This window comes from Macrosteles quadrilineatus, unplaced genomic scaffold, assembly GCF_028750875.1.
Source record: "Macrosteles quadrilineatus isolate MER2022 unplaced genomic scaffold, UCM_ALF_1.0 Scaffold_8__2_contigs__length_117827958, whole genome shotgun sequence".
In the NCBI taxonomy this organism is placed as follows: Eukaryota; Metazoa; Arthropoda; class Insecta; order Hemiptera; family Cicadellidae; genus Macrosteles; species Macrosteles quadrilineatus.
Window position 1 is genome coordinate 80624699 of NW_026542601.1, and position 24672 is coordinate 80649370.

General features: G+C 35.3%; 2 protein-coding genes across 3 annotated transcripts in view; both read left to right on the plus strand.

Moving 5' to 3' along the window:
- Positions 1-959: 959 nt before the first annotated feature.
- On the plus strand, positions 960-2177 carry LOC129000501 (uncharacterized). Its single transcript, XM_054427463.1, has one exon. It carries the CDS (start codon positions 960-962, stop codon positions 2175-2177), a length of 1218 nt encoding a protein of 405 aa, XP_054283438.1.
- Positions 2178-7479: 5302 nt separating this feature from the next.
- Positions 7480-24672, plus strand: part of LOC129001094 (fatty acyl-CoA reductase wat-like) — a 29322-nt gene continuing 12129 nt past the window's right edge. Inside the window, exons 1-3 of one of the 2 annotated variants that reach the window (XM_054428265.1) lie at positions 7480-7593; positions 21346-21467; positions 22404-22592. In XM_054428265.1, coding sequence (XP_054284240.1) covers positions 21348-21467; positions 22404-22592 — 309 coding nt within the window. In that variant the 5' untranslated portion in view covers positions 7480-7593; positions 21346-21347. Of the gene's footprint in view, positions 7594-8951; positions 9067-21345; positions 21468-22403; positions 22593-24672 lie in introns of those variants that run through there. The other variant, XM_054428264.1, reaches the window with a different exon arrangement.

Below are 24672 nucleotides of genomic sequence, written 5' to 3' on the forward strand. Positions count from 1 at the left end.
ATTGGGACCAACTTTTACCTAATCACTTGCAAGACCAATGGAAACTCCTTGAAGCTGACCTACAATATTTGCCATTAGTTAAAGTACCTCGTTATCTTGGTCTTACCCAATTATCTTCGGTAGAAATTCATGGATTTTCAGATGCTTCTAAGCTTGCAATGAGTGCTGTAGTCTACCTAAGAATCGTTAATCGTGAAAATATCACTGTTAGTTTAGTTATTTCTAAAACTAAAGTAGCTCCTCTCAAGACAATGTCGATTCCTCGACTGGAACTCACTGCTGCTACACTACTAGTAAAACTTGTAAAGTATGTTCGGAAAATGCTCAACTTAGAATCTAATCTACCCAAGCATGGTTATGGACTGACTCTATGGTTTCCCTAACCTGGATCACAAATCAACCTTCAAAATGGAAAGACTTTGTGCGTAACAGAGTAAGTGTTATACAAGAGACAGAACCGCTCGCTAAGTGGAGGTATGTAGCAGGAAATGAAAATCCAGCCGACTGTGCTTCACGAGGTGTTACTGCTAAAATCCTTAGCAACCATAAGCTTTGGTGGACGGGTCCTCCGTGGCTGAATAAAGATGTTTATGAATGGCCATCCACGACGTTTGATCCAGCTCAAGCAGCGAAATCTGAACTGTGAATCCCTCAATCAACTTGCCACATTTTAAACTTTGAACCAGAACCAGAAATGCTAGAGCGCTTCTCAACACTGTCAAAACTATTACGTGTTACTGCCTGGTGTCAAAAGTTCATTGCCAAAACAAAAAAAATCCATCCATACTAATTGTCAATCTTTTTTAACTCCTCAAGATCTCAACTCATCCCTTTTGTTGTGGGTAAAACTCATTCAAAAACATGCCTTCAAAAATGAGCTTGCGCGGTTACAAAACAACAGACCTTTAGAAAAATCTAATCTTATAAGTCTTAACCCCTTTGTCGATAACACTGGTTTAATGAGAGTTGGAGGCAGACTTGAACAATCTTCATTAGAATATGATTCAAAGCATCCTTATATCCTTCCGAAGAATTTTAAGTTCTCAAAACTAGTGATAGATGATGCTCATCTCAGGACTCTGCATAGTGGCACCCGTTGTACACTTGCAACCGTTCGTCAGAAGTTCTGGGTTGTTGGAGGTAGACCTATCGTCAAACGAGAACTGTTAAAGTGTGTTACTTGTGCTCGTTATCGCTCTCAAAGAGCTCAACAATTAATGGGGCAGCTTCCTCCTACAAGAACATCACCATCACGTCCCTTTTTGCACTCTGGTGTAGATTACGCAGGCCCTTTTGTAATCAAAACATGGCATGGAAAGAGAGCAAAAACCTACAAAGGTTATATTGCGGTGTTCATCTGCTCGGCGACCTCAGCTATTCATCTAGAGTTGGTTTCCAACTACTCAGCAGAAGCCTTCATAGCGGCTTACAAACGATTCACCAGCCGTCGAGGCATCTGTGCTACTTTAACGAGTGACTGCGGGACAACATTTGTAGGAGCTGACAAAGAACTGAAAAGGTTGTTTTCATCGTCTTCAGCAGAATCAGGTCAACTCAAATCCCTGCTTGCTAATGATGGAACTGAATGGAAATTCAACCCTCCTGCTGCTCCACATTTTGGAGGTCATTGGGAAGCTGGTGTTAAATCAGTTAAATACCATCTCAAAAGAGTTATGAAGACCCACCTACTAACTTACGAAGAATTTTCGACAGTGCTGGTACAAATAGAAGCTGTACTCAATTCTCGCCCTCTCTGCCAGCTTACAGAAGATCCAGACGATCTAGCAATCCTAACCCCTGCGCACTTTTTAGTTGGCGAATCTTTAACTACTATCCCAGAACCTAATCAAGAAAACCAACCCACATCAAGACTTACTCGGTGGAAATTAACTCGCCAAATGTTGGAATCATTTTGGAAGAAGTGGTCTCGGGAGTACCTTCAACAACTTCAAGCAATATACAAATGGAGATTTCCTTCCTGTTCAATAAAACTCGGATCAGTTGTTCTTGTTGTTGATGAGCAATTACCACCATCAAAGTGGCCGCTAGCAAGAGTGACTGAACTTCATCCAGGTCGTGATGGACGTACCCGAGTAGCCACTCTGAGAACATCAAGTACCTCATTGAAAAGACCAATAGTCAAGCTTTGTCCTCTTCCAATTGAAGTCAGTGATTAATATTTATTGCTCCTTCGGTGCAATGGGGGGGAGAATGTTTAAAGTTATTTTTTCTAATTCACTGTTTCTAACAGCTGGTCTTATTTTATATCATGTTTACTTTTTGTTCAGTTTAAAGAAATACAGTCCACTAAAAACATCATCTAGTTTTTCTCTCTTAATTATCTATCTACATCTATCGTTCAATCTAAGTTTATCCATCAGTATCTAAATTCTTTAATCAGTAACACTATTTAGATGGACATTCGAGACACAATACCGAGTTATCAGTAACCTGTAAGGCGACCGACGGCGATACCTGTTAGAAAGTGTGTCGGTCGCGTTACCGACCTCGTCAAAAAATGGTACATCGGTCATACTTAGCGTCCAGACTGGTTATTTCTGGGTTATTTTATGTCCGTACACATCGCTATATGCTCTAGTGTGAGGCCTTTTACACATTAGTGGACCTTGAAGGTCACGACATCATCAAACACCCATTGGTGATTGGCAGGATTTGAACCCGGGACCCTGGGGACCGAAGCACTGTGCTCCATTAGACCAGTTCGCTCCATCTCTAGCCCTGAGTTCGCTCCCTAGTACCAGTGTTTAGGTTGGTAATTCAATAACCTCGACGGCCACACATAAAAGTAAAAGTAATACGCTGAGATAGTTATTCATACATGAATATGCCGCGGAAAAAACATAATCAGCGACTAAGCATAGATTAAGCATATAACCTATATGATAAGGGTGAGCAAAACAGAGATAATTGGGCCAGGTCAAGTCAGACATGGAGAGGTGGGTGTCACAGATGACGCAGAGGACAGGGGAAAATGAAACAGTGTTTTTGAAGTGGCTAAATACAGCAGAACCCCGATAACAAGATTCTAAATGATAAGTCGGGGATCACCTTGGATAACAAGAGTAGTTTCAAAATTCCCTTGATTTTATATTCCCCCTAATCACAACTTATTGTAAACCTCTATAAGAAGTCAACCTGCATTACAAGTCTTATATGATACATAATCCCCATAATAGACTTGTTATCGAGGTTCTACAATATCACCTTCGAAATAGACAACCCTGGAAGTAAGAGTGGGTAAGTAAATAATCAGATAATGTCCAAAAGTCTTTGCGCACAGCTAGTGTAACCCCCCAATTCGATACGAACTAAAAATAAAAATGTTTATTTTAAATCAAACCTCTTGCTCTTACATGTTGATTGAGTATGTCTTGCGTGGCTGTGTGGATGTTTCAAAAGGAACTTTCACAATTTTTCAACGAGGTCCCTCACTCCTGCAAAGCCTCTTCCTTCTCTCACTCACCGTGTTAGTATTTGCCTTTCATGTTGACATTCAGAGAAAACGAGCTCTCGCACGCGGAGTGTGGAGTGTGTGTTGCAACGGTTATGAAACGGCGGGAGAAATTACAGCTGATGAGAGTGCTAACAGCTGATTGACTGTTACCTGGCCATTGGATCATCTGTTACGTCGGATTCAATGCAGAATGGAACATGGTAAATGCATCGTGCTATCAGATGGTGATACATCATACAGTATTATTTATATGTAGTTTGTTTCTATGTGACGATGAGTATCTTTTCCGATCTTATGAGATTTTAAACTGGAGCAACATATATGAATAAATAATATAGTGACGAAAAAGGTATGTGATCTATTTTATAGTAACTGTATCAGTGATGGAGGAAAAGAATATATGATGCTATTAACATAAAGACACCAATGTCATAGCGTGTTTACTTGAATAACACTCAAGAAGAAACACATCACAGGAACAAATCCTATATGAATTCGTTTGAATTGACCAGTCAATTACCTCAAGAAAGTTAAGAGTTTTAAAATTGTGTGTAAGTTTTCTTAAGCGAATTCCCCCTAAGGGGAGGCTTCTTGATAAAGGAAAGGTATCGTTTAAATTGCGTATACATTGTTTAGATAATTAAGCAATTAACCACCTCAATCAGTTGAAATTATGTGAACAAACTATGTATACAAGACTTTTCGCCACATTACACTGTAAACAGCCTCTTTCTGTACTCTTTTTAGACTAGAAAGTAAACAAAGAATAAAGAATGTTTACAGAAAAGAAAGGGACCGGCAAAGTCAGCTGGAGTACGGTAAACACAGCTGGAGTACGATAAACGTACTGGCGCAACAATGCAAATATTGCGTTAGTGTTAATCTCACTATTCCGGAGGCTATAACATTATTATATTTTCTATTGATTTTGACTTATATGTTTCTTTAAAACCATCAATTACTTAGACTATACATTGAAGGAAAGTTGACAAACATAACATTGTCACATCTTTATAACAAAGAAATCAAGTGCAATCAAAAGTAAGAGAAACATTATACATGCTCGGACGTATATATTTCCTGACGTCATTGGAGCCTTAGCCTTGGTTAACATAACCTCAATAACTCATCGAAAGGTGGTGAGGTTATGTGAGGCGTCAACAAATGACAGACGAATACACAGGCATTTCCAATTGTAATGACTGTTGGAACTTTCAGTGTTGGACGAAAGTAGACGTACAAGCTACATCAATGTAAACAAACTTACCAACTGACTCACTTGGTTGTGATGTATGGACAATTTTTAGCATTCAATGAGGATGATCTTATACGAAAATAGACAGCAACAAGGTAACTGAATAGATATAGTGCTCGCCTAGTAATAGAAGGCTGACTGTTTGAACCTGTTCAATTCGAAACTGGTCCAGCTGTTATTCATTATTGGCCTGGAAAAAATGACATAACTGAAGAACCAGCTGATCTAAGTCAGTAACAAACTACACTAGTTAAAGTCAAAGTTATTAATAGCTAGATTGACAAAGTTGAGGCAATTCATTCAAAACTCGTCGTTGAAGCTCTTTTTTCGTGTCTAGTTCATATTCAGTACCGATTGCGAGTGTCGACGAAATGTTGTTTCTAATAATTTAGGGTTAATTTCATGATTCGTGCTTAATGTTTTATCAATGGTCATATCCTGGACCTGGAACAGAAAAGGTGCATAACCAATGGACCATAAACTAAACAAACATAAACAAATGACGTCACTGGTCCGGGTGGCTATAGCTGTAACAGCTGATTTGTAACGTTTTTTGAAAGTTCCATTATTTTAATTACTAACATGTTTACTTTCGGGCCAGTGATGTAATTTGTTTATGTTTATGATCCACACCGTTTCTGTTGTAATATTCGTGGTTATCCTTGAGTATTTGGTTTGATATAATGATAACTGCTAAAATCAGCTGATTATTGACAAAGAATTCGCGTTATTCCACATATGATACTTCCCGACATTTGCCTTCAACTGCCCCAGAACTGTCAACTTAATCGTGAATTGTTTTTGTACAACGTAATAACCTAAGTGATCTTTTTAACAGAAAATATGTAAAAGATACAATGTTTCAAAAATAATAACCATTGTAATATTAGCTTGAAGATTAGAGTTAAACTTATGGGAAATCATTTTGCACAACGTGTTAGTGTACACTATGTAATATTTACATATAATGTAAATGTCTTAAGTGTTGTATGACATAATGTATGGGTTTATTTGGATTTGACATCAGAGATATAAAAATCTCCAAAACAATGCAATACAAGTTTTTGAATCCCTGAACAACGAAGTTAGATCACCTTGTGTTCGAAGTAGTTTTGCCACAAACCAATGACTATCCATTATTACCTCGCAAGTGGAATCATTTGCCTTCAATAGGAACTCTTGAATAATCGTATATTCAACATGAACGATGATTAAACGCTTTTACCTAATAGTAGGGTTCGATGAGCCAGTTGTGTGCGCTTTATGTGAAGGTTTTGTAAAATGAAAACTATTTGTTTAGCAATGTGTTTAATTCTACTGATTTATTTTATATTTCTCACCACAAAAGTTTTTTTGTAACAACATATTTTGGTACCAATTGAATACTGGTTGTCAGGTTGATTCTAAAATATTTAAGAATTGTAAATACTTTCACAACATCAGTTTGGAATAATCTTCAACCTTCAAAGAATACTGACATAGAATCAGCTGTTTTAATCACAGTCCTGTAATTCCATTGCAACTAACTCTCAATCTCAATTCATCAGATCTAACTGCACGTAGTCAAATCTTTATACCAACCGTTTCAAATAGCACAATTTAATATTAAGTAAATTCTTTGTATCTAAAGTCAATGCCAAGGGTTATTTAGACATCTACAAAGTTGACGATCGTTTCATCAATAGACGAGATTTTAGAAAACAGGTCTAGTAGATTTTGTCGTTTCAGATTTCACGTTATTTTTTAATCCAGCTTACAAATTAACGTAAAGTCACAGACAACAGAACAACCATAGAGTAATTAAGTTTTACTCTCTGGTCTTTTGTATAAACCACAACTCCAGCAAAAAGAGCTGCAGTATCTCAATCAACCCCACAAAAACAATAAATTACTCACTCATAATAATACTTAGACACATTGACATACATCATAACATATTTGTAGTTAGTGCAGAGTAGGGTACAATATGTGAAAAAATATACGTAGGCCTACGATACTAAACAGGAATTTATCGTTTTCTATGTTTATTTATCATTCCTAATGCAATGCACTAATTTAAATTTCAGTTTGCCTGCCTTAACCCGAAATCCAGAACTCTGGATCTTGATCAATCAGAAAAAAAATTGTTAAGTTTCTATAGTCACCTGACAAAGTGGGTTTCCTTGCACTGATTATAGTACAGAAAGTTGCCAATTGCTGCATTTATGTCCTACTTTTGCCGCACAATTTTTTGCCGCACTCTTTTTTGCCACACTCTTTTTTACCGCACTCCATTATTCCACTATTCCAACCAAACAACAAAGAACAGTGTGCTTTTAATAGGCATGTAATCTGTGTAAGCTTGAAAATACGTTGGCAACACATAAAGATACTACGACTACGATCAGCTGGTGTAGCGTTTGCCATTTTGTTCAACGCTTGGATTTAACCTAACCTAAAACGTGTCGTTTATTGTTTCACAGACTAATTATTTCTATGCTCTGTAATAACTGTAGGAAAAATATAATGGGTAACACGAGTGCAAATTGCCTTCGCACACTAGTTACAAAAATTATTGGAAAATCAAATCGCTCCCGGTGTCTCAAATCCACACCACTTCTAAGACAACCAAGAAAAATATTCCATAGTGTAAATGTTTTTGTATTTTAGGACTTAATTGGTCCTATAAATTCGAAAGGTTTTATCGAATGGATACTGGAGAGATATCCAACTTCGTTGTATCCTAGGGCCAGTGTGTTAGTGGTTGGAGGGGGAAGGAGTTTTGCCAGTCCAAGCCAAGTCCCTTGGTGACTCTACACTGCCGCGGTTGTAGTTAAGTTGTGTTTGGACTACACTTTACCTTTCTCAAACCATCACACCGCCAGTAAGTCCAGCTATTTAAATTTTAAAGTGCCTTAGTTAATTTTTAAATCTGAATTTTTACACTTGGGTTGAACAGTAACTGTAGTTTAGTTATTTGTGAGATTATTTAAACATTTACGTTTAAAAATAATTGTCTAGGTTATATAGTTTTTACAATCCTAGACGTAATTAATTTATTGACAGAATAGAAACACAAAAATGATTTATTTTATTCAAATTTTTCATTTATTACAGAATTTTTATTTAGATTTGGTGAGAGTATAATTGTGTAAATTAATAACCTATATTAGTCAAGTTTGTTTAAAATATAGTCTTTTTATTTGGAATTAAAAATCATTTAGCTGTGATTCTTTAGTATAAAATGTCCATTAGTTTAGCGCTCTTCACAATACTTGTAGTAAAAATGTTTGAACCTATAAGTCAAGTTTAATTCAACTTCATAATATTCATATCTCCAAATAAAATCCCATAGTTTAGAAACCGTTAAAGACTTCGTAATTTACTCGAACCCACTTTTAGCACAGTACCAGGTACTGTAGGTCTACTACAGTGTTTTAGTACTAAAGTGTTTTAGTATGAAGCAGCGGTGGTTTTAGATGTAATTGGGGGGTGGGGTAAGAACAAGATGTTACTCAATTCATCTTGGGGTAAGATGTGTACAATAGTGCCTTGGTACCTCAATAGTTTTTAGAATACTGATTTTGAAAATACTGCACTTTTTTCGATGCGGGGTTTGAAAGAGGGTATAAAATGTTCCGTTGATTTAAAAGAGCGCTCTGCGGAATAGGTTAAGTCCTAGTTAAATATCCCTTTAATCAATTTATCTTTTAAGTAAAAGATCATTTACTTCCCAGGAGGTCCGTGTTTGATAAATTTGAACTCAAACGTAGATAATATGGTAGAACTATGATTTAAAGTTTTGTTCAAACTCTTTTTCAATTTATCTCACAATTCGGAAAGCTTGTAACTCATGAAGCTGAAAAAGATCCCCCTCTCCCGCGAAAAAAACGTGTTGGTAATCAATAAAACATATTTTCAAAACCTTTACTCTAGTTAAATACCGCAATCGGAGTTAGGTTAACATTAAGTTACAAAATGTCAGACTAGAAATTATTCCTATTTTCGAAAGACACGTTTTTAGGCGAGGTTTATTATATTGATCAGCTTGTGGGCTTCACTCACCTTAATTTGTTAATACAGGACTCGTCCAAATGTGCTTAGGTTAAGTAAATCAAAGCTCCAAAATTTTGGCTGTTTTCATTGTCCCATTAATATTTATAGCCATTGAAACTGGGGGAACTACTCACCATGGCCAAGGTTAAAACTGCATCTGCCTATTTAGTGCAGTTTTTGCAACCACTTCCTAGGTAAACGTCTTAAGTGTTGACCTAATTCCATAATGAGTGATGATTTAGTAGCAACGTTCGGTATAGTTTGTTTGATTTGTATCATCAACATGATTAAGTTATTCCAAGTAAGTCTGTGTTGTATTTAAATTAACTAAACAAAACCTGTATTTTGCTAGTATGTTTTGGATAGATGCCACTTTAACAACTTAAAGTTTTGCTATTTAAACGAGGCCTTAGAAACTGTGTCACCCCACAAGGAAGCTTGCGTAGCCTAACTGTCATTGTAAGATAGTAATTTCTAAACTCGGCCAATAAATTTCCAACGGTGAAAGTTATTAGGTTCGAACATTTCCTGGAATTTCTCTGCGCTGCACCTTTGCTCCTCGTTACAGCAGACCTGCGTACTTTAATTATGCATGGGAAGCGCAGGAGTAAGCTGTGAGGTTACGTAAAATTGAAAATATTTTCTGCTACAACGCCAGGAAAGTTAAATTGAATATTAGTATAAGGTTCTCACATTTATTCGAAATATTAATATATTCTACATTAGACTGAAAGTGTTGTATCATTGACTTAGAATCAGGGTAGACATCGGATGTAGTTGGGGGAAATAGCTTTATCAAATGGGATATCTGAATGAGCCCCTACTATTAAAAATTATTTCTCCAATATTAATGTTTTATATGGTACCTATGACAGTCAATATGATGTAAAAAGTTCTATGATTTACAATAGGTCGACTTTGCCTGTTAGGTTTAGTCAAAAAGATCGTGTAAAACAGAATGCAGTCTTTGACAGCAGCAAAAATTGTTTCGAAGACATACCTAAAAAAATAAAAAAAAAACTACTTTCGTTTTGAAATCTCAAATTGGATTCGACTTTGACGTAAGAAATATATTACCACTTCTATTCAGAATCAAAAATTCTTTTTCACAAACAATCCACTGGCAAAATACATCAACATGCAGACTTGGGATTAATATGTATTTATTAGTTTTAAAATGTTCAAAATTTACGCCAAATTATGCAATTTCTTGTAATGGCAGTCTATATGTTATTCATTAATTATAATTGTCCACGCTTTAAATTCATGATAAAATGTTTGTGAACGGATAGACTTTTGTGAAAGATGAATATAAAATAGCATAAGTTCTGGCGTCCACTGCCGGGAACGCCGTGTAGTTAAGGCGCAGGCGCTACGTAGCTACACGGCAACTACACGACGCTCTTAGTGGTGGACGTCAGAACTTATGCTAACCGCAGCACTGCTGTCGGTCTATATTTAATTATATTTGTCTATGATCTGAGGCTTCGATTCTCAAACAGAAAATTACGATTTTAATTTTTTTGATCAAATAAACAACTGTTCTAAACGTACTACAAGTACTAATTCGAGGCGGGGAAAGCTTCAATATTTGCAAATATAGATAAACTAACCTTGATCTTAGATGGTTTTGTCTTTTAATTTTGGATAAGAAGATAAGTCCTGTTAAATGGATTTGGCAAAGTGTTTTAACATTGCGATGTTGAAAACAAAGCTGTTTTGCACCTCCAAAACAATAGTGTGAAGGGTGCAGTCAAGGTTACACAAAGATTGGCGTCTTTAGGTGAAGATTTGTAGACTAATAGTATTTTGCGATCATCACACGAACTGACTCTATCAACAATTAAGCATTTTCTATTAAGATTATAAATAAGACGTATGTCTGTCTATATCTGTCGGTATGTTTATTTGAAGACTACGATGTACACGCAAAAACAACAGAACCAATTGGAGTTAAATTTTACAAAAATAAAGCTACAGACAGCTCCGATGATTTGTTGCTACGATATTGACCGAGGTATATGTCCCGTTGGCGAGAGTGTTTGAGGCGAGTTAAGTAAAAATATTGATTGGTCACCGCACCAACAAAGAGAAAACTCACAATGTTCACGTTTGCGTAGACATTTAAATGTAAACAAGCAGAATTGTCAAATTCACTTTCACAATCCAACACAGCTGGTTCGAACAAATTAAATATTTTGCACAAACAGAACCGGAGGACCGAGCCACAGCTCGGTATAGATTATTTCGATTGTAAAAGCAATACAGAGGAAACTCACGTTTTATTTCCAACTAATTTTGGCTTTTATTAGTAAGAAGTTTCGGTGGAATTTAAATTTATACTATGGACATTTTAACTAGCTAATCCACAACACATTTATTTTACAGTCCATGGTAAAATAATTCGTTTTAGCCTATACTTGCATAAACATTGTATTGACAATTTATTTAAACAGCGGATTGATATTTTTAAATTCCAATTTATATAAAGTAAATATAATACCGTATTATTAAATATTTATTTCACTGCTAAACCAAAGTTTGCTAACAATTGCCTCAGTACTTCGAGGATTACTGCTTGGTAGGAGAGAGCCAAGTAAAATAATCAGTATTTGATCGGAACTATTTTCCCCTGTATCGAGTAATCTTCAGTGTAATCTTTGCTCAATGGTAACAGCTGACGTTTTCCCCTTTTACTATGGATGGCTTTTAAACCCGTGTTACTATTATAATCTTTCCTTTGGTTATTTTTTTTCAACAAAACATGGCTACTTGGCAACCTATAAGGCCAATGTTATTTTTTTTATTTTTAAATAATTTGTGTAGCAAATTACGAATTTTCCTGAGGTAGTGGCAATTACGCAATAACGTCAATCACGTTTTTAGGCCAGAAATTCATTATTTACAATATTTGAGGGAAATCATCGAAGCCGTTTTCGAGATCTTTGTACGAACAAGCACACATATCTTGTATTGAGCAAGCAAACATTGGTCATATAGGTCATATAGGTGTATAGGTGGTCGTAGGTTTATTTATCAACTAAAATATTATTGGTATAAAGCTAAACCATGTAACCGTATACTATATTCGAAAAAAATAAAGACTGTTGATACATGTCCAAAACAAAGAATGACTTACTGTATCTATTTTACAAACTCAGTGAAAAATTATACACTCATCCTAAAAATGTACATATTATTTTGTTACTCAATAAACTTCTGGTCAGCAAAAGATACACCAAAGCGTACCGAAATATGGTTACCTTCTAATTAGTTGCGAGATAAAATTTAAATATTTGTATTACAAATAGCACAAGGACGTTCAAGATGTCGAATTTACTTTTGATACAAAACGTGTTTACGGAGTCCAAAACGTCACGTTTCTATACGCAACTTGTTCAACATATAAACTACAAGAACACAACTATATTTTGTACGCACGTTCTTACCAAATTAATGCTAATTCACGACCTTTACCATACTCGTTTCAAACTTAGTTTGGGCCTCTTCATGGCTTCGTGTGGGCCTGGTGGGGTTTGAGGTAAACCGGTTTGGCATGAGGTCAAAGTTTAAGCGTGGATCTTACTTTGAGAAACTGAGATAAGTATAGGCGTCACTTGCCGCCGATCCTACTTGGTCAGAACCATGCCTTCCAATGTTATTCGTTGGTCCCTTGGAACAGAAAGGACCATGCGCAGGTCACGTATTTTTATTATATTCCTGCAAGTGGGAAATGAAACAATCTTAGAAGTTTAATGTTTATAATGTAGTTTTTAATTTTATTTGTGACTAGGAAAATCAAGACATGAATTTAACAGTAAATTAATGTGTCCGAGTACCGTAACAAATAAATAAAAAATACATTTATAATAACTTTTGTAAAGTGTTATGTTTAAAGCATTTTTTGGAAATTTGCAATACAGAAGATATGTTTGAACAGAGTTTGGCTTTTATTTTATAATTAATTAATTGGATTCTGTTTTACAAGTTCTATAAATCTGTGTGCTGTATGATCATAGGCCTACTATATCTTAATATAATATTTCATATATTACAACTGAATATACTCCTCATTCCGGCATTGATCGGTGTGTCATTGCATAACAATGAATAAATATGATTTGTTTGTAAAATAAACACGTTTGTCTACATATTGATTTTTTTTTGTCAAAGTCAAACTGTGTGAAACATTTAAATTATAAAGTATTTGCCGAGTGTATAAGATCTTGGAGGGGCAGTTTAAATACCAAGCAGATCTGTAATACTGTATTTGGGATTACAGGGAAATTTGAGATTTTAAAAATAGGTACTCAAAATGATAAGGGCCCATGGATCTACAATACTATTTCTGAAACAAAACGAAACTATTTAACACGCAAATTTTGAGTTTAACGTGCGTTTTGTTGCGTTTTGCCAAAACGGCCACAGGACAAACAGGATTTGTCTTAACCTTGATTCAAGGTCTTTAGGACAACTTCTAAACGAAACCTGCTTCACATTTCCTGCACAACTAGTCTACTATAGTCCTATAAACTGATTGTTTAGTTCAGAGTCGCAAATCCTGTCAATTCTTGTTTCTTTGTCTATCAAGGATAATGTATACAGGTCTGCATTCTTTGAGTGGAAAACCAAGTCACGAAATTACAAAGATTACCTACAGATCAGAGCAGATTACTAAAATTAATATATGAATTCGGGCCCATGCAGTCTTAACACTATACTATCCTTGGTATAACGCCCAGTGTCTAGGTAAACTTACGGTTTTATCTTAAGATAAATTCCATGAAGTATTGACTCTCATTCCGATGTTAAAGTTGTAACTAGAACAAAAAATAGAACTTGGTTGAATTGAGCGTTTACTGAACTTTAACTTTTACTCACAACTTTGTGAATATTGAATTGTGAATATTGTGAATACTCCGTGTGAATATTCCAAAACATTCCTGTCGAAGATAACCCTTCAATAACAACATTAGGGAAGCGGCTCAAACCTTTCCCATGTCGCGGTTAGTATCTTCTGTAGCTGATTACTTTCTCAACTTCTATCGTGATATTATCTATATCTGTGGTTGTCAACACGACTGACGCCAGTGGAAAACACACCAAACTTGGCAAAATACACACAAAACTTACCAGTGATGTAATACCTTCCGCAGTGTGTGCTTTTTCTAAACAACCCCTGTATTTGGACTGAGGATATCCCCATGTGAACCTAAAACTGCTCGTAAAAAAAGAATGGAGCCGCCTGGTCTAGTGGAAGAGCTCAGGGCTTCGGTCCCTGAGGTCTTGAGTTGAAATACCGCAAATCACCATATTATAATTCCACAGGTCTTTAAGCATAGCCTGATGAAATGTGTACAACGGTTACGGACAAGAGCCTAGCGTACGAGAATTGCGAAGGAAGGACAATAAATATATGAAACATTGTAAGAAGGTTTGGTTCTGAACAGAACTAACTCACTCAACTCGGAACTTCCAACAAAGAAGTTCACAGTCAGTGAGCAACGGAAGGAAGTGCCAAAACAACCAGAGCGTTGTATAACACTGAAATTTCTTTAGCGTATTCCAGCCAATAATTCAGCAGCAAAAACACAAACTCGTGGACGGCGGAATCCAGAAAGGTAAAGAAGTACCTATAGAAAGAAATTTTTGTTAGATGATTACATGCGATTGACTTATGTTTCAATGTTCGAAAATTAGCCATTCATCGCCCACCCTCTCAATAATAAAATTTGATAGTGACTTTATATGAAGAAATATATTATTCTCAGTGTTTTGCCGTTTTATACCCAGTTTGGCCGAACGTTCAGCGTACTCGTAACTCGTGTGCAAAGCATTAGTAGGTACTAACAGCAATATTTTGTAAACAGAAACTTTGACTGTCCTATTCCCAGTAAAAGTCCTATTCTCGATTCTTACGCTAAAATTTTAGCTAGTTTTAGAGTGAAAGTAACTTACTTAATTCCCATCTACAGAGTGTGCTAAGATAAATTACTAATTTTGTCGTATATACCCAGCTTTTATACCGCTAAACTTGTTGTAAAGTACAATATATTTCATATACAGTAGTTAGAAACCAAGCGACCATTGAATCAAAAACTGAACTGAGTGAGGAATAGTTATTTGTGCAACTAGTGAGAAAAGTGAGCAATTGACTCACTCGAGAGAAATCCTTACTCACGAGCCGTAGGCGAGTGAGGAATGGTTTCTCGAGTGAGGCAATTGTACTTTGAACTCGAGTTGCACATTATACTTTTCCTACAGTTACCATAAAACCATAATTTGTTACCATAATTTATGAAGAAACATAAAGCTGGGTTTTCCTAGACGCGGAGTCGGCCAGCCGAAAGCGGAACACGGAGAGCGGACTCGGCTTGTCTTAGGCAATTTAATGTTACTGTTTTCCTAGCAGCGGAGCGGAATGCCATGTTAATTTCAATTCCGCTCTCCGTTGTCCGCTCTCCGCTGACCGACTCCGCGTCTAGGAAAACCCAGCTTAACCTATTTTTGCACAGAAGTGAACTTTTAATATAACATTTAATGTGAAGTGACAAATACAACAGTACAACAGCTGACCAGCTGATTTACAGCCAGTGCTGCCAACGTATTTCGCGCGCATACGACGTTGCCTGCATGTTACGTGCTCACTATTTCGTGCCTTCACGTTGCAAATCTGGAGTGAGACAAAGTAATTAGAGTGAGACATTGTTAACATTGTCAACATTGTCTCACTGATGAGCGAATTGGCCACTTTGCTTTCTCAAATCAGTGAGAGAACATGTACATTGTTAGGTAACTGTAGGAAAATATAATTATTACAGTAGTACATTCTATGATTCAATACAAATGGGGACAGCTGGTCTATGATGCAATGCACAGAGCATAGAATAAATATGCATGTCTACAATGGTTTCTGAAAGTCAATGATGAAAAGAAAAGTAAGACAAAAGTCAAGAGTGAAGTGTATCTGTGAAGATAAATAATATTGGTACACAGGTGGCACTGAGAGTACTTGGCAATGGCGAACTTTCACCAGATGATATAAATCAGCGAATCAGCTGATCTGTTCAACTCGCACCTTTAACCGCTACATTCACACTGTAGAGGTTAGCTATTGGACAGTTAGGTTATAAGCTGGTTCTCAGTGATAAATACCTTCCAAAATCAGCAGATGAGTTAAAGTTTGACTTCCTATAAGAACTTGGATATAGCTGATCAAAAGTTGTTTTCGTTTCTATGAACGCATGTGATACTCATGAAACATTTAGCTAGGTTATGGTTTAACTTTGATTTTGGTAGTATCTAATCGACCTGCTTTAAACAACGGTAACTATAACTTTAATTTGCCCGAATGATTCATTTGAATTAGGTCCATCACCCAACTCGTGGTTGCCATGGTGACGTTCAAAATGAAAGGCGTGCCCTATAACTACTTTGGCCCGGTCAAAATCGGCCATAATGATAATACAAGTGTATGATAAATTTCTCTCTTTGTTGTATTCTTACGCAGTGATTCAAAGGAGTATTTTATACAGGGTGGCTGAAAAGTAACTTGCATCTCCCCTTAACTTTTCAACCATTTGAGATATTTGAAATCGGTTTGCGGCAACCTTCTTAGATACGAGGGGCTACAATAATTATGGTCAATTTTGAAAATTTTTCCCTTAGGGGTAGCGGGGGCAGGGGGTAGCTCAAAATTTTCAAATGACAAGTATAGTCGAGTTTGGTATCATTTTACAGGTCTTGACGAAACATAAAAATTGACATAAAGAAAACCAAAATCGGCTCACTAATAACAAAATGGCGCCCTAAAACGTTTCAAATCCAAATAACCATGAGGGTGGCAAAAATATAACTTGCACCCTCATTTACTTTTTAACTATTTGAGATATTTGAATTCGGTTTGCGGCAACTTGTTTGGATATGAAGGGCTACAATAATTATGGTAAGCTTTGAACATTTTTCCCTTAGGGGTAGCGGTGGTAGGAGGTAGCTCGAAATTTTCAAATAGCAAGTATAGTCGAGTTTGGTATCATTTTGTAGGTCTTGACGAAACATAACAATTAACATAAAGGAAATAGAAATCGGATCATTAATAACAAAATGGCAGTTCAAAATTACTTTAAATAACCATTGTCTCAATCATTTTTAGATGCCATTTTGTTATTAATGGTCCGATTTCTATTTTCTTTATGTTATTTGTTATGTTTCGTCAAGACCTGTAAAATGATACCAAACTCGACTATACTTGCTATTTGAAAATTTTGAGCTACCCCATACCCCCGCTACCCCTAAGGGCAATATTTTCAAAACTGACAATAATTATTGTAGCCATTCATTTCCAAACAAGTTGCCGCAAACCGATTTCAAATATCTCAAATAGTTAAAAAGTTAAAGAGGGTGCAAGTTAATTTTTTTGCCACCCTCATGGTTATTTGGATTTGAAACGTTTTAGGGCGCCATTTTGTTATTAGTGAGCCGATTTTGGTTTTCTTTATGTCAATTTTTATGTTTCGTCAAGACCTGTAAAATGATACCAAACTCGACTATACTTGTCATTTGAAAATTTTGAGCTACCCCCTACCCCCACTACCCCTAAGGGGAAAATTTTCAAAATTGACCATAATTATTGTAGCCCCTCATATCTAAGAAGGTTGCTGCAAACCGATTTCAAATATCTCAAATGGTTGAAAAGTTAAGGGAGGGTGCAAGTTACTTTTCAGCCACCCTGTATACTTTACAGTACTAATATGTAGTCCATAGTTACAGTACAAATCAACTAAAACCATATGTAATACGTGATCTAATCTGTTAGGTAGTTTTATGGAGATGAATCTAACCAGGAAAACCGAAAACACTAATTAATTAAAACTTACCGCATCTTAAATCAGAGCAAATGGCCAAAAAGTCACTTAATTTGAATAATTTTGCAATAGTAAGAGCCGAAACATTTAAAAACCACAACGTATGTTTTTTTTAGCCCAATCGAAAGTGGTTTCTATCAGTTTCGAAACAGATACCCCATTAAAATTACAGGCAGGTAGGCTACTACACAAAAAATGAACCGGGGAAATAAATCTTAGATTACATGTAACGATTGTAAAATGTTCCTATTGCAATATTCTAATACATATGTAGCAGGACGGTTACTTATACTGTACTTGTAAAATGATCATAAGAACCAATTAAAATGAAAATGTATATTTTTAACCAAGTATTTCAGACATAAACTAAATGTATTGCATTTTGTATTGATTTATTAATACCAGAGGTCCAGTAGTCGAAAACTCGACCAAAGATATGTAATGTACAAACTTATATATTTTCACCCTGCCCAGTAAATAAAACGTGTGGTTGGAATTTCTTCCATTTGTTTTGATTTTCTATTTATAACATTGTTATTTCGTCACCAGCATAGCAACCCATTAGGCCCATGTTGACTTTTTAAAAATTTCAAATTCATTTGTTGTGCTTATTTTTAATCCTATTCCAATTTATAAAGGGATTCTGCACATCTACAGGAAAATATCTTACTATGCGTAGATTTTCCCTGCGATGCACGAGCTGAGAAAAAAGGGTTTAAAGAAACATGCTTGCCTATTAATATATAGAAGATAGAATAATGCAAGACAAAACAAATCTTAATCTCTTTTGAGAAGATTGTCATTGTTGAGTTGTTGAGTTTAATTGAAGTTTTTATATTTTGTAGCTTTGGGAGGTAAGAATGTGATGCTCTGAAAAACAGTTGCTAGAGCATCACAAAAATAACAATGCATTTTACCATTGAGTTAAAATTAATTTATCTCAGATTGCAAATAAAGCTATAGTAAACAAGGCGGTTTTCCTTTTGATGCCGTGTCGGTCAATTAGTATTTACTTCCAAAAGCATCTCCACGAATCTTTGAACACCGAATTTTCTTAATTGTATAGATTATGGTAGCTAATTTATTTTCAATACAATAACAATATTCTAGGTCCAAGCGGAGATTAGGACAGTCCAAATCATTTTGTAACCTTTTTACAAAATCAAAATAAATTTCGATTTCCAAACATACATTATTCAATCGCAAAATTATGTTTACTCTTGCTGTTACTCTTGCTTAAATAGGGGATACCAAAGTCGCCAACTACTAAATTTGAAATACAGGTCCATCATGGACCATGTAAAAATATAACAACAACGCCTTTCCAATTCCAGAGTTCCCTTCACTGTTGTTCATCCAAAGACCACGATTCCAATCGTCACACACTATACCTAACCCTAACCTCACTTTCCTGTTCGCAGACAAGTGTATTTCGTAACACATGATGAACTAGGTCAGACGGCCTTTCACTGAAATTTGGTCTCATAAGATATCAGCAGCGAATAAATATGGTGGTATGAAATCTATACTATTGATTTCGTATGGATGAACTTGTTAGATGATGTTTTGTTTTATAAAAAAAAATGTTTATCAAATAGGGGACTAGTGAGTATTAAAACTCCAACTAAAAGAGCACAAAACTGCCAACCGTGGAAGATATTTCTCAAAATGTATATGGCAAAACCTTACACATAATACTATGATTGCAAACAATTGTTTATAAATAGATATCTCAACCATCTGCTAATATGACGTGACGAATGTTTGGACAAGAGTTTAATAACAGTAATCATCAGCAATTACGACAGTTTAGGAGTTGTTCTTGAGATTGAGCAGTTATAAACACGACACGTGTCAACACGTTGAGTCAGAAGGTCATCGGAGAACTGCGGGGTGTGATTGCCAAACGTGTGCCTGCCTTACGATGTTAAAAATAGAATGACGTGCGCAAGCGTTGTTCATTAGAAATTACAAGTCTTGCGCGGTGGTGCATCGTTATCTAGTCATTGTGATTATGGTGCGTTTTGCACTTTTGTACAAGACTGAGACTGATGTATGTGTAATGTGGTTGATGAATATGCTCTTTGTAGCTCCCTACATAAATTGAGTATCTTTTATGGATGGTATTGGATTTATTCATGAGTTTGAATATATATGAATTCTATGCATTTACACATAGTATTTTATTTAGTTGTTTAAAGGATGCATGCTTTTATTTTTTTATTTCCCTGTAAGAAGATACTTTTACAATTCACACACAGGAGCTACGACCAAATTGGCAGTAAAAGAAATACTTCGCCTTTTTCATGAATAGTTCAAAACTAAAATTTGTTTATGTCATTTAATTCTTTTTTTTATTGGTTTAAATAAATACTGCTAAGATGGGGGAAAGAGGAGTTAGTTGGATATTTTGGTGACTGTTGACATCAGAAATGTGCGTGCCTTTTTACTACTGTTCTGCACATGGAAAACCTATGTATAGTGCCCACGGTATGGGTATGCATATGTTGTGCTTATCTCCACTGGACTGTGGGAGAACCTTTCTCTTTCTCGCGACCCCAACAAACCTAACACCTCTTGCACCTTTTGCGCCCCTGGGCCCGAGTCCACCGGTCACCGGTCCATTTATTAATACGCAACCTGCCTATTTAGTGAGTGGAGGGAGACAAAAGTGCTTAAGAGCAGCAGATACGTTAATAAATCCACCCTTATTCTAGTGGTTTTAACAATACTAAGGTTTCAACACGTCAGCTGAAAAACAAATAGTTTCTATTCTCAACCAGCACTCATAAACCTTGCGTAGTATCTTATCTGAGACACCAAGTACCTGCCTTTCACCTTTTGGATATGTATGACTATGACTTCATTCGTTATTCTTACTTTTGTTTCCTCTGTTTTCTTTTCTTAGTGGAGTTTTGACTATTCATCTCCTAACGGATACAGTATTAGGACAAAAAAATTATTGAGAATTGCTACAGAATAGTTTTACTTTAAAAAGTAATATTGCTGGGTGATGTCTTTCTTTATCAAAATTGCAATCTTGTTTGGCTGAAATGAAAAAAATTACCTAAATTCATAAAACCAAATCCAAAGAGCTAGGTTATATTATTTATTAAGTTCAGCTTTCTCACACCATAAGAATCAGCAATTAATCTGATGCATAGCTTACATTCCGCACTATGTAAGCTATAGACATAGACATAGATTGTATTCACTATTGATTGTAAAATAAATTCAATGTTACAATAGGTTTACTGACCGAACTTTTGTGACTGCAGCTTTGCTTCTCTTCCTTTTGAGGCAAGAATGTGATTTAACCTCAATACCCAAACCTGCTGTGTATTGGCAATGTTTTCAGCAACAACAGTAGACACTGTTTAAACCAGCTGGACTCAAGGTCTATGACAGAGATAACTGGATTTTTTAATCATGGAAAAATAATAGATATGCTTAAGAAAACCTACCATTGGTTAAAACTAAAACCAAAGTGTGAATAAATGTTAACACATTCTGTCTGCGAATTCTGTAAAATTCGGCCACGTTTTAGGATTAAAATTGAACCCAGCTTTTTATAATTAGGTATAAATGACTATTTTTTTAAATTTTTAATCCTTCTTGAAACAAAACTCTAATTGTTTTTACTACATCACAGTCACAGGCAAAGATATTTAAATCTACCACAGAGGTATTCAGAACAAATCAAATAATCTTTGCAGGGATGGTGGCTGAGGAGATGAAGCTGCGTAACGCAGAGATCCCGTACAACCTGCGGGACCCCCTTGAGATCCTAGGGGAGAGGGACTTCCAGCCAGCCAAACAGATCCCGGAGGATGTCAAGGTATAGACGTCTGACGTCTGCCTTGCTTTGTCTTGCTTGACTTACTGTTGTAGAGTTATAATATACTTTTAAGAGTTATTGTTACTCAACCACATTTAAAAATTACTGAGATTGCTTTAGAGTTTTTACAAGGGTCGTTTAGTATCAACAGTTTCAGAGAAGAATGAGATAATGTTCTCCTTTATTTCCATTATAGTATAAAGTAACCTGTACAAAATTAATAAAATTAGTTTTTAATAAAACTAGAGGTCGTCCAGTAGTCAAAAAGTCAACCAAAAATATGTAATGTACAGACTTCTTTATTTTCACCCCACACTGTAAATAAAACATGTGATTGGAATTTCTTCCAATTGTTTTGATTTTTTTTATAGTTTGTTGTTATTATGTCACCAGCATAGCAACTCATAAGGCAACTTATGTTATCAATTAAAGAGCTCCTAAAAATCAGCCTTGGGTTACTCAACTCGCTTCTGTCTCTATATGAAAAGTCTTCAACACAATATTAATATCGAGTACTCAAGAATACCTATGTCAAGAAGGAAAATTATAAAAAATAATTCGGTCAAGATCGAGTTTCTTAGCGTCAATACCCCCTCCCTACCTGTGCTTTGCAGGGAGGCATGATTATTTTTATCTTTGAAATTCTCCTACGAAATTAAAAATAGTATATATGTACCAGTAAGTATCAAAATATTCTCTATAGCTTCATCAATAGGCATCTTCTTACTAACAGCTGTTCAAGAAAGTTATTTCAAACAATACATGCTGTAGTTCTTCAGGAATCTTTATAGAAGATCTAAAGAAAGATCTTTGCATAATTTCACACATCACACACACTTTGCAGCCTCACTTTTCTTATTGTTTCTTCCAGGGTTGCATACCCAAACGTTAATCTATCACTTTGCAGAATCTCACACTTCCCATTGTTTCTTTCAGGGTTCTGATATCCAGGAATTCTTCCGAGGTGCCCGTGTCTTCATCACCGGAGGGACGGGGTTTCTGGGGAAGGTGGTTTTGGAGAAACTTCTCAGGAGTATTCCTCACATTGATCATGTTTACCTTCTCATCCGACCCAAGAAGGGACAACAAGTCAACGACAGACTCAACGCCATCTTCGAGGACAGAGTGAGTAGTTATTGTCCTTAACCAAACTATGTTTAGGGAATTTCATAGAAATCAGTGGATGTTGTGCTATGAAAACTTATGTTGGAAAGGTTTGAAAATATAGGCTTAAAGTTGGATTTAGTCTATCAAATCCCACATATTTCATAGTTTTCAAAGTTAGAAATTTTTAATGGACATGGCCATAGCCAGGAGATAATTTTTAAAAATTATAGTAAATTAAATTGTGCACCTAAGCTTAAATTTTGTTTGGTTACGAGCCTGTTTGGACAAAGATTTTAAAAGTCTACAGAAAATCTTCAATTAGCAAGTTTTACAGCAACAGAGGTTCTTAACATAGTAAAAGCTACGAGTCCTAAATGGAGATATTTGCTTCTCAGTGCTATTACCACCTTCAATTTACGAATGTGTACTTAGTACCTATTTAAAATGTACACTTTCTCCACAGCAATCTCCATATTTTAACATATCTTCATATAGCTTTTCACACTTCTCGCAGTGAAATTTATGACCAACTGTACACCAAGAATGATCAAAGTGTAAGAAATACTTTCACTTGCCCTTTCTACAAGCTATAAGTTGAAGAGTGTTCTAACTTTTATATTAAGGGGGCAATGTAGCCAAAAATTTGAATAAAAAAAAATATATTTTATTTTTTTATTTAGGAACAAGTATCAAGCATTGGTTTTGGTTTTTTAATATTCAAAATGTGTTTTTTGGATTAAATTTCATAAGCGCGCACAGCTGGCTTTTCTGCTTCAGGCGCCTATTTTGGAAGCAATGTAACCAAAAAACTTGATTAAAAAATTTTTTTCCCATTTTTTTTAACTATTTAGGAACTGGTATCAAGCATTAGTTTTGTATTTTTAATATTGAAAATAGATTTTAGATTAAATAACATAAACATCCACAGCTAGTTTTTCTGCTTCAGGCGCCTATTGGAAACAAAGTGTTTTTGTTATTTCCCGCATTTCATTTTTAGTGTTTTCCTTCTCGTTTTACAGCATAACTTTTTTATTTTTTTAGCTAGAGAAGTCAAAATTTGTACATATGTTCTTCAATATATTGTGCACAAACAGTAGCATGGAAATTTACATATTGTTAAACATATTCCTTACATATTTTTTTTAATAAAAAAAATAAATGGAATTTTGTCAAAAAATTAAAATAAAATGTCCCATATCTATTTTTAAAAGAATATCAAAAGCCATGCTACAGTTTGTAAGGCTATTTATTAGCTTTGAAACAAAGTTTAAAAAATTGGAATACGTGCTATACAAAAGGAGTTATGCTGTAAAACGTATACGTATGTTTTTTTTATCTCCCCCCCCCCTTCGCCCGAAAGAGAAAGGTTGGGGGTCATACCGTATTTTATTTTTATTTTTACACTAGGATACACTTTAATCAATAAATAACATTTTTTAGGCCATTTATAAAGAAAAAGTATTTTTGGGTAGATTGCCCCCTTCCAATATACTCACATTATTTTACAATTAACCAAAATTCTTATTCACGAAAATTATCACAACATTCCTAAACACACATTTTTTACTAATATAGTTTGTCCACCATTCAAATTGTTCTATTGTTATTCCAACAAGTTCACAACAGCGGTCCCTCTCCAGCACAGGCAGGCTTAACAAGCAATACCACTACACCATAGTGTTATGTACACAAACAAACATTTTATTTTTATCTTACATTTAACATAAGTGCACTAGTGTAGTTTTTTCCATAAAACTAGTTTTTAACCACCAACATTTAATTTTAACAATACGGAACAAAGGTTTGCATCACTTTTAAATCAAACAAATAAGTAATTAACCCAGGAATGGGATCTAGCAGATAAGCAAAGAAAAATTGTTGGTTAAGCTAAACTCGTGCAATGTTACAAACCAATAAATAAATCAAAGAAATGATCAAATTGCAAAAGATGTAAGGCTTATGTAGGGACCAAAATATTAGTCAATTGTAGCGATACTGCAGCCTAAAATAATTACCTATTAGTTACATTGATGAATTTTGACTTAGACTTGTTTATTATGAAAGAAAATTTACACTGAATAGTGCTTGGACCAACTCT